A 12,056-nucleotide genomic window follows, 5' to 3' on the forward strand; every position below is an offset into this window, starting at 1 on the left:
TTAATGACTAAAAAAATGTCCTAATGATGTCATGTTGCAAATAATAGAAGAAAAAAATATTTTGGATTGCTATAGTTTATATAAATAACATAAAATATTAAATTTTTTTGTAATATATTTTAAATTGAAAAAACTTTTCCAACCCAAGTTATTTTTCCATTACTAATCTGATGCTGCTTGTTGCTACAGAGAGTGCCAGGATATTTTAATTCGAATTTTATACATATTTTTATTAAAATTTTAAATTACTTTCTATCTGTTAATAAAATTTAATTTTCCTATATATTATTAATAAAAATTAAATTAGTAAATTAAAATTTAAAATCATACTTATAATAATCAATTAATTTTAATAAATAATTCATTAATTATAAAAAGTTTATAAATGATCAATAATACATAAAATTTAAATTTAATATCAAAAGTCTTTTATCTAAAATCAAATTCAGTTAATGATACCATAAAATAATTTTAGTATTTAAACTCAATTATACAGCATTTTAATCGAACTTACAAATTATAGAGTGTCTTAATTTGACTTAAATCGGATCCAATAACATAAAAAAATATGAATTACCCATTACCACCCCTAAGCGAAAGTGTCACTGTAGCCCAGAAGTCCCCATTAAATTAGCTTATAACAATCTTAAACAAAATATGTACAAAAATATTGAGTCACTGAAATGTATTGAAAAGGAATTTCTTATTGCAAACTATGGGGTATTGCCATCATTATCACCAAAATTGCCATAAGAAGATTATTTGCTTAGACTCTGGAAACTATAGAAAGAACCAAAAGGAACAACACAAACTCGAGCGAGGACGAGACTATCTAAAACAACACAACATCAAAAGCTACAGCAGCCCCTATCTCAATTATCCAATGACACCACACACCCAGAAACAACTGTATCTACACCCCAACCGAAGCCACACACCTCCCAAACAATTCCTCCCCTTACATATGCCACATTAAAAATGGAATTTAAAGAGAAGTTGCAGCTTGATCATGTTTCTCTATAGCTCTGTTTTTCCTTGAATGAGAAGACACTTGCCACACAGTGACACAGAAAAATTGGTTCTTCTTTTTTAAGACCTAGAGCTTCACTTCTCTATCAAAAATCCAACTGAACGGAATACTGGGTGCTTGCTTGGCCCTCCCTTGAGCCCTCTCCTCTAGCCTTCTGATTCTTGGAGGAAGTCCACACACATAATCTTGAGCTTTACGCCCATCCGCTGAAAGTCCAGTCAGCTCCTTCACCTTCCATCTCTCCACCAGGAACTCCAGAATATCAGCGTAGTCCTTGGCAGTGTAAACCCCAAGTCTTTGTGCAACAGCTGAGAAGTGGTCGAAAAGGTTGTCATCTCGGCCATCATACATCAAGTGGGCAGGCATCGAGATTTTCTTTCTCATCATGTCAGCAAAGGCCAGGACAGTACCATCAGGATCAATCTCAAAGAGCTTTTCCACGATTTTAGTATAAGCTGTCTCATGGCGCCTTTCATCCGAGGCAATCGTCCCACATATTTGAGCCAACTTAAAGTCCCCATGCTCCTTGGCAAGTCTGGCTGTATTCCCATGGGAGATAAAAGTTGCCCTTTCTTGGAATGATGTGTAGATGAATCCAAGATAAGGGCTGTTTTCTGTGCGGGGATCCTATAAATACAGAAGAAGAGACTTTAAAAAGATTGATCAATAGGGGGGAAAAGAGCTCACTGGATGGATTGTACCACTCTAAAAATGGCATCTAGCCTGTATGTTTATTTTGAGGTGAAAAGTAGTTAAATGTCATAATATACACAATTTAGTGAAATTCCAGCATTGATACAGTGCAATGTTAAGATGAATGCATTTTCACAAGGTGTAACTCCAAAATAGAAGATAAATAGAAACGAAAAGGAAGCCTATACTTTGTGTGCATGGATTTTCTCATCCCCTCCGCACTCAAAGAAAACACCACCAAAAGACTAAAGAAAAAATAACTTAATAAATTGTCACCAAGAGACCCCGATATGCAGTCCTTCAAAGAATTGCAAAGGATTTAATAAAGTCATAAATGTCAAGTGCATTTAAAGGTTCAAAATCAAACTATAATGAGTGAATAAATTGAGTAGCAAGCATCTTACCATTCCTGATCCAATCAAATACTGGATTGTCTTCTCAATTTGTCTCATGTCCACTCTTCCAGACAAGTAGAGATACTTATTAAGTAGATCACCATGCCTATTTTCTTCAGCTGTCCATGCCCTCGTCCAAATTGCCCAAGAGGTGAGGCTAGCACCCGTTTCATCAAGAACTCCATCTAAGGTATTAAGCATTGTTTGGTAAGTTGGAAGGGCTTCCTCTGTGATCATATCACCAACCAAAACAACAAAGTAATCATCTGGAATCTCCTTAGCCCTTTCCCTTAGTTCTTTTACTTGCTCATCAAATCCATCAGAAGCAGGATCTGGAAGAAAATCCTGGGGTTGCCAACATTTCTCAACTGGTTTGAGGTGAACTAAAATGTTCTGCTCAGCCCAGTTCTCCAAAGATTTAAAGATCTCAATCTTTTGTGGTGGCATGGAGTGGGTGACCTGAACATGCACCTCCCGAGGAGGCATGAAAGGCTTTTTGACATTCTCAACCTCTCTGCATTAAGTAAATAAATCCTATGTAAGCAAGGATTACATTCTCACAGTTCAGATCTGCAAGTAAGGATTAAAAGGCAACAATAAATTGCATAAGCACAAATCTTATCTCTTTACTGCATGTTCCAGAATATCCAGCACATGAAAACAATAAAGCAGGGACCAAAAGGATATGCAATAACAATTTATGAAACATCTTTAAATGTTGGCCCAAAAATAGCAGCTTTATATACTTTGTGTAAGATACCCCAGGCTGCTGATTACAAAACCAGACTACGTTTCAACATAACTAGTAATACATTATCAAATAGAGTCATTAATTACTGGGCCATAAATTAGAACTCAAGTTCTAAAATCCCAGAAGCCACAATTTAGTGCGAAAATATTTAGTGTCCGAAGCAAAGCCCTTTAAGGCTAGAGGTGCACCAAATATAAGGAAAGGAACATGTAGGAGATCAAATGAGAGTTCAGGAAATGGGGTCAAATCATTATTCGCACAAGGTCTGCCACTGTGAATATCACCTTATGAAATGCGAAAAGGATTAGTTTGTCATTTTAACTTGCTCAAACTAGTCCCAGCTGTAACTCAACACAGCCAGTACATGACAGATAAAGATTTAAGAAATATTTTGCTTTGAGATGTTCAATGAAGTACAAGCATGTTACTGCAGAAACCTCACTGTTTGCAGTGCACAAACTACTTGTAAGGCCTTGTCCCTCTCTGCAAAGTACATGTAATCGGCTCCCATGTTTCTTTTTACATTTCTTTTTAAAACAAAGTGCAAATGCACTTTTAATAATTGCAACTATATACATACATACATACATACATACATACATATATATATATTCCAAGATGTTAGAATAAAGGGCTTTAAAGTGCTATAAGTAGCAAAAACATAGAGCAGACCCAGTAGGGGAATCGGCATTCTATAGTAGCATAAATAAGTGACAGCATCCAAGACATCAAATGAAAAAAGAAATGTTAAGTATCAAACTTAAAAATTGCCAATTGTTTATCTGATTTTTTAAAAATTGTAAATAATCATGTTTTTAAGTGCTTTTGTATAAGTACAAACTTATTAAATGCTTCTTCTGTCCTTTCAAAAAGAAAAAAAATGCTTTATCTGCACAACCCATAGCTTATGACCATATGACCACTAATTAAATGATAAGAATTTACATTGCAAGAACCATTTGGAAAGTAATGTAGGTTGACTACATTACCATTTATCAGAAAGAACACAAATAGCTATCAACCTACTCTCAACAACCACAAGAAAAACCATATTGCTGAGACCATATGATGGAACCCAAAGAGACACTCAGACCAAACATGAGGAAAATCGTATGCAAATAAGGGAAAATGGATAGAAGTCCATAAACATCAGTACCTCACAAACCATACAAAAACTACGGCAAGAGTAGACTACAAAGAGGCAGTTCATGGATAACCCCCCAGAAATGCACAAAACAAATACCAGGAAAAATGCTCATGGAAAATTATTTTAAATATTCTTTTTCCAGTACATGCATATAGCCATGACTTAAAGGTTGCAAGTAAGGTAATAATCAAATATCCTTCACCTGATACAGGAAGAATGTTCAAAGTATCAAAACTATGTTAACCAAGTTGAGTATTTATACTCTTTGAGAAAGGTAAAAAGATTATAAGGAGATTTAAAGATCAAATATGAAGAAAAAGTACTTCAAAATCAGTTAATTAAAATGTTAACAAACGACAACATTTAAAAGTAAAAAAGTCCACTCCTAAGAGAAATCATGAGGAACATATGTATTCTGTTTAAAAGGACAGATTTTTTTTTTTAAAAAGGGAACAAGAATAATAGAGTACTGAGGAGTAAGGACAACAGATTCCAAACTACTCTACCAACTTGAATATTCTTTCAAGGTATAGATTCAACCATAGTGCAAAAAACAGTAACGTGAAATTACTTAAAAGAAAGAGGAAAACTACCCATCAGCCAGTATGTCTAGAGAACCTGAACTACTTCCACCAACTTGATTATTCTTTTCAAGACATAGATTCAACCATGTTGAAACAAAGTACATTGAAATAAATGAAAAGAAAATAGGGCAAAATTACAGTAATACATCAGCTAATAAAATGTTCTTAGATCAGAAACATGACCCAAAAACAGTAAGATCCTTTTGTGTAAAGTATTCATAAGATTGGAAATTAAATTAAACAAAAGAGGTAACATAAATACAGAAACAAATGACATAGTGACATATAACGGAAACATTCTCACATGGTATGGGAGCCCCAAAAATCACCCTGAGTATCAGCAAGAGCATATTACATCATGAATCAGGAACAGGTATGCATGACACAAAAACCTTGAACAATTTGTTTTTTGTATGAATGAAAAGGGATGAGGCCCAGATACATATGCGCAAATGAGACGCTTCTAACCCATCAGGAGCAACATCAAGGATAAAAACTTTCAACATATTGGCTAAACTACTCAAGACTCCATCATATCAACAGGTAAAAAACATGCAACAGGTGGGAGAAAATGCTTGAAAGACCATGATCCAAAAAAGACAAATTAGGAAATCGTAAATAACAAATTTACCCCAAAATTAATAAAGAAGATAAGGTTTACCTAGACAAAGCATAAAATTGCTTTAAAAAAAGAAACGAAGAAGAATGTATTACACAACAGAAATAGCATCCAATTAATGCAAACCCAAAGAATAAATTCCTTTAGACAAAGTTAGTTGAGAAAGAAATTAATCTCCTAACAGGCCCCAATACCACCCATTGAAAGAGACAAAAAGAAAAACACTGTAAGCCTTAACATCATAGATTGCATTAAAAACCAGATAATCAATAAAAAGAAGTTGAATAGAATAAGATTATCAGGAATTAGATATTTTTAGTTTCTTTAATTCCTCTCAAACAAAAACAAGACATGAAACTGGAAAACCAAATATTTGACTTTTCTTCAAATCAAACTTCACTTGAAAGAAACTACTAGAAGAAAAAGCTGTCAAAAATTTAAAAAAAAAGGAAGAAAACGTTTTCCAGGTTGCTTTGATTGTACGTCTTTCTTTGAAAACCGTCCCAAATACGCTTTAAACAAATGGAACCTGTCACTATCAAACCCCCATGCTTATCTTGCAGTCAAACCAATTGTAAAAAACAAGAAATTCACATCACGATTAATACACTCAAGAATAATAAAAGAAAAGAAAGCATAAGAAAGTTAAATACGATACATGAACCTTTTTCTCTCTCAAAATTAATAGCACTCGTGAATTTCAATGAAGCACATAAGAAAGGCTTATATCAAGTTCTCAATGTCTCAATTTTAATAATGCAAATACAGACCACCCAGCAACATGAAATCAAATTACAAAAAGATCAAAAGAAAGATGGTGAACATATTCACTACTAGAAAGGCGACCAAAATTACTACAAGAAATGTGCTATTCCTATCATTGCACCTAATTAAGCACAATTTGATATAGAGAAGCAATTGATAATAATAACAATGAGCTTTTTTTTTTTTGAACTGTAATAATAATAAAGAGCTAAAAAGTACTAAAACCTAGAATACGAAATGGACCTTATTTCAATGATTTCTAAATTAAAATTAACAAACCCAAATGGAAAGGAACAACATTAGAGGCCATTTAACATTAAGAACATTTAGATCATAAGACATCACCACATAAAAGAGAGCTCTTGAAATCCATGTTGGCAAAAACAACAAAGACCCAGATCCAAAATCAACTAAAACTCAAGGAAAGTAGTCAAGATCCATGCTTTAACAAGAAAATAATGATGTTAGACTAATTAACAAAGACAAAATTAAAAAAGAAAAGGAAAGAAAGAAAGGCACTAACTTGGAGCCAGAACGAAGAGTGGAGGCCATGAAAAACTTGGGAGATCTGAGGCTGGCCATTGGTGGAAGAGCAAAATACGGAAGTTTCTGAGATTGAGAAGTGATGGGATTCAATTTCAGAGCCATTTGTTCTGCGTTTGCTTGGTTCTGGTTTTTTTCTCTGCTTATTTGGTGCTTAAGACCCCTCTGGCTATTCTCTTTGGGCTTCTGCTTCAGCAGCTTCACTTTACTCCACAAAAGAGAAAAAACACACTTTGCGAAAGAAAGGGACAATAAATAGAGCGCCCACTCAGTGGATATCAAATGCATCCACTTTAACACTTTAGCCCTAACTTTCCTTTTAATTACTGATTGCCCATCATTCCTACCCTCCCTATTGAATTTTTATTTCGTGAAATTACGACATAGGAACAACAAATTCGATAAATATTATGAAATATTTCATCTAAATGAAATTCTATAACTGTCAAAATTTGTCTCGAAAAAGCTTTTTATTTGTGTTTATTACTTTTTTTTGGCTGAAAGTGAAGTAGAATGGTACTGATATACCAATTCGAATCAGGCAAAATTGGACCACTCTTTCATTGCATAGACGTCCCCATCACTCTACAACGTATGCTTGCAATTCCTCCATGAAAGGATAATAATTTGTTCTTCTATACATAAATAAATAATTTTTTTAAAGAAAGTTTATGAGATAGCAGGGAATTTCAGCTTTGAATCTCTATTAAGTTGTATCTTAACGATTAAGTTTAGGTTAAATATTTTGATATTTTAAAATTTTGATCAAAATTATACAAAAATTTATTGATTTGAGAAATAGATACTCTGTTTTAAAAACCTTAACCCTGTTAATAAAAAAACAAAAAATTAAAATATCTTTAATTTTTATTTTTAAAATTTTTTCCTTAAAAAATTTTTATTTCCAAATCATATTTGACGCATCGCCCTCCCTCAAGGGAGTGCATCAACGACGCTCGCCTAGGGAATGCAGATTTGGCCGCGCCCCCTCAGGGGAGTGCAGCAATAATGCTGCCTTAGGGAACGCAGATTTGGCCACGCTCCCTCACGGTAATGTGACAATGGCATTCCCCCAGGAAGTGCAGCTAGAGAGGGAGCGCGATGTGCCAAACCCGACCGAATTTGGCTTGGAAGTAAAGTTCTTTTAAGAAAAAAAATGAAAAATAAAGGATATTTTAGTTTTTTTATCTTTTCTGTTTATGGTGTTAAAGCTTTTAAAATAGCGTGTCTATTTCTCAAACCAATAAATTTTTATATAATTTTGATTAAAATTTAAAGGTGTCTAGGCATTTTACCTTTTAAGTTTTGGATGTCTTTTGCACCCTAATAGTAATTATTTGTTTTTATTTTTTTACATACTTGAGAGCTTGTTATAAAATAAAAATAAAAGGTAAAAAATTAAATTATAAGTACACAAGAATACATAAAGTATACATAAAAACTTAGTATCTGTTATATATAATAAAATACTTTAATGCTTAAAATTACTCTAAAATATTTTTAAAAATTTAAATAAAATCAGTATTCTTTTATTACGGACTATCGAATTCTTACATTTTATTTTTTACAAAATAAATTCTTATAACTAACAATTTATTAATTAGCATTAGTCAAAACATTACTTGTCATATCATGTCCACATAAAGCTAACGTGATATTGATGTGAAAAATTAAAAATGTGATGCGATTATGTCAACATGTAACGTGATCATTTATTATGATATGTCAACATACACATAATATAAAAATGACAAAAAGTATTTTGATTAACAATATATTAATTAATTGTTAATTATAAAATAAAAATACAATAATATGACTTAACGTAATAAAAGAATACAAATTATTTAAATTTTTTTAAATAATTTATAAACTTTTTAAAATATTATGTCTCGAAAATAGAAATTTGTTTTTCGTCTAAACGATTTTTTCATGTTTTCTTTTTTTCTTTCAAAAACAAATAAGAAAAATAAGGAGCAAACACAAATTAAATAAAACATTTAAGTAATTGGTTTAGTAATTAATACATGAAACCTTTGTCAAAAGCCAATGTCCATATATTAGAATTGAATACCCATTTGGTATTTTAAGGGCCTGGTCCTGGAGATCCAAAGCCGTTGATGTTTAGTATAATTAAGCGGTGTCAAGAATCTAACCATAGCAAAAAAATAAGTCATTATACTTTTTATTCTAATTAATTGAGTCTTCTAGCACTTATTTTAAGTCAATTACTTTTTTTATTAGAAAAGATCATGTAAATTAATACGAGTAATCCTTTTTACTAATTGATATATATTATTATATATAATATATATATATATATTTGAGACATATATATTAATAACACATGGCAAAATTTAATGAATTTCATTGACAAAGAGAGTTAAATCATTAACAATATAGTCCACTCGTTTTCATTTTAAATGAGGGGCAAATAAAACATTTAAGTATTTGGTTAATAATTAATGCATGAAACCTTTGCCGAAAGCAGGTGTCTAGATATTAGAATTGAATACCCATTTGCATTTTAAGGGCTTGGCCCTGAGATCCAAAGCCATTAATTTTAGTACGTAGGAAGATAATTAGGCACTGTAAATAAGTCATTATACTTAATAAATTTTCATTTACGTCCTTATTTTTTTATTATAATCAATTGAGTCCTCTAGCACTTATTTCAAATCAATTGTTTTTTTATTAGAAAAGATCATGTAAATTAACGTCAGAAATCCTTTTTATTAATTGAGTTAAGATTGTCACATTTGAATATACAATGTGAATATGCAATGTGAAACCAATTTTTCCACATAACGAAGAGGACCCAAAATAAATTTGGTCATACGACAGTAATGAAAATGAAAAAAAATAAAAGTTTTCGTTTTTATATATTTGAGACATATATATAAAAACACATAAATAATATATAAAAACTTAGTATGTGTTATATATAATAAAATACTTTAGTGCTTAAAATTACACTAAATTATTTATAAAATTTTAAATAAAATTATTATTCTTCAATTACCTACTATCAAACTCTTACATTTATATTTTGAACTAAAGAAGTTCTTACAACTAACAATTTATTAATTGACGTTAGTCACAACACTATTTGTCGTTTTATTCCCATGTGATGTTGATGTAAAAAATGAAAAATGTCACAAGATTATGTTAATATGTCACATCATCATTTATTATGATATAATAATATATCACGTTAATATTACATAATATAAAAATGACAAGTGGTGTTGCAACTAACAACAATTAATCAATTATTAGTTATAAAATAAAAATATAAGAATATGACTTAACGTAACAAAAGAATAAAAATTTATTTAAATTTTCTTGAGTAATTCATGAACTTTTTTAAGTATCATGTATCGAAAAAATAAGTTTGTTTTTTCATCTAGATGATCTTTTCATGTTTTCTTTTTTACTTTAAAAAACAAATAAGAAAAATAAGTGTTAGCTCTATAACGTTCAAATTGATCTCAGGTTTTGAATTGACAAAAAAAATTACCAAAATTCATTTAGTCTTGGAATATCAAGTCTAAACATATCCTAATACTTTCAAATAAGTTTGAGAAGAAAACCAATGAAAAAAGACTTGAAAAAGTATATTCTAATCCAAATCTATCGATATATGTTCTTTATGTATCGATACATCTGAAAAGTATCAATAGATTTTAAAATCTATTGATATGTGATCTTCAGAAAAATTAAATTTCAAAAAGTCAAACTTAATCCATCTATACATTTTCTAATGTATCGATAGAAATATAATAGAATAATTACTATCTCAAAAGCATCGATATATTTATTAAATATATAGATAGATTTTCAACAGAATGCTTGTTGCTTCAAAAGTATCAATACATTTTCAACGAAATAACCAAAACCTTACATGAAAGTTCAAAAGTATTGATACATGACAAAATGCATTGATATATCATAGTGGGAATTCAAAAATAAAAGAAGCAATTAACATAACCATCAACAACATTTATTAAAATTAAGGGTGTTACAATAAAGGTCCAGTTAACAGATGTTTATAATTTAATAAACACATAACGTCAATAATTAAGTATGATTAAGACTTAAAAAGACATTAGTTAAGATGATAGTTATATATACCTAATATAAAAGACAATGTAATTATCTGTCAATATAGAGCAGAATGTTAGGTATATAAACCACCAAACCGTCATGTTAGGTACTTTTAAGTACGGATTCACCTTTATTGTATCATTTAATAAACTACTTATTTCGTCATTAAAGGATTCAACATTTTTTATTTTAAATTATTTAATTTTTAAAGCATAACATTTTAGTTACCAACATAAATAATGCATTCTTGATCATCCAACCATTAAATATTAACAGGTCTCCAAATTTGTATTCCATGTTATTGTTTTGCATCAGGTGATCAACTTTGTCATCATTCTTGTAGAAGTTAAATTAACCCTTAATTAAATATTTATAAAAGTTAAATTATTTAAAAAAATTCAAATAAATATTTATTTTTTATTACGTTCATATCAAATAAGCTCTTATGATTAATAATTGATTAATTATCATTAATTAAAATGTCACTTATCATTTTCTCTCCACATAGCATTGATGTAAATGATGAAAGATGTGACATGATCATATTATCATGCCAAATTAGCATGTCACGTCATCATTAATTATGATATATTAATATACACGTTAATAGTATACAACATACAATGACAACTGATATTTTAATTAAGTCAATTATTAATTATAAAAACTTATTTGACGAAAAAATAAAAATATAAGAACGTATTTAACTCAAAATAAAAATACAAGACTTGATTAAATATAATAAAAATATATAACTTATTTAAATTATCTTAAAGTAGTTTAGAGTTTTTTTAAATATTATGTCATCCACTACAAAAAAAAACAGGTTTTTTCTGATGGAAAAAATTTTGTTAAAATTTTTCGACGGATTTCCGACGAAAATTTTTCAACGGAATTTTTTCGTTGGAAATCTATAGGTAAATTTTTTTTTGGGGGGAAAAAATTTCAACCACCATTTTTTTCAACGAAATTTCCAACGGATTTTTCGTTGGAATTTTCCAACGAAAAATTTTCCGTTGGAAATCCATTAGAAAGTTAAATGATTCAAAAAATTTAAAGACCGGTAAAGTTTTCAACAAAAATTTTCATTGGAAAAGGTTATTACCAACGAAAATTTTCTAATGAAATATTCCGTTGAAAAATTCTATTGGTAATAGTATTATTTTATTTAATTTTTTAAAAATATTTTATACTTTTTATAAATTTTATTAATCTTTTATAAAAAAATAGATATTAGTAAAAGCAAATACATACATATTGAAGTTTATAATATTTAAAAGTTTAAGTATGTTTTCTTTTGATTAATTTTGTACATTTTTTTAAAACTTTATTGAATCATACATTAAAATTTAATTTTGTAACATTAAAAAAATTATAAAAAAAATAAATTTGTTAATTTTATGAAACTACATGATAAGATAT

At 29.7% G+C, this 12,056-nt stretch overlaps 1 protein-coding gene across 1 annotated transcript; it reads right to left on the bottom strand.

Annotated features, from left to right (window-relative positions):
- Positions 671–6,761, bottom strand: LOC18602344 (stearoyl-[acyl-carrier-protein] 9-desaturase, chloroplastic). Its single transcript, XM_018120023.1, has 3 exons — positions 6,508–6,761; positions 2,128–2,632; positions 671–1,657 (listed from the first exon to the last, which is right to left on the bottom strand). Exons 1-3 carry the CDS (start codon positions 6,630–6,632, stop codon positions 1,097–1,099), a joined length of 1,191 nt encoding a protein of 396 aa, XP_017975512.1. The 5' UTR covers positions 6,633–6,761; the 3' UTR covers positions 671–1,096.

The sequence above is a fragment of the Theobroma cacao genome, chromosome 4 (genome assembly GCF_000208745.1).
Source record: "Theobroma cacao cultivar B97-61/B2 chromosome 4, Criollo_cocoa_genome_V2, whole genome shotgun sequence".
Taxonomy (NCBI): Eukaryota; Viridiplantae; Streptophyta; class Magnoliopsida; order Malvales; family Malvaceae; genus Theobroma; species Theobroma cacao.

Coding starts and splice junctions, on each gene's coding strand:
- LOC18602344 (XM_018120023.1), bottom strand. CDS start 6,632: ATGGCTCTGAAATTGAATCCCATCACTTCTCAATCTCAGAAACTTCCG. Junction 2,633..6,507: donor ACTCTTCGTTCTGGCTCCAA/GTTAGTGCCTTT, acceptor TACTTAATGCAG/AGAGGTTGAGAATGTCAAAA. Junction 1,658..2,127: donor ATTTGATTGGATCAGGAATG/GTAAGATGCTTG, acceptor CTGTATTTATAG/GATCCCCGCACAGAAAACAG.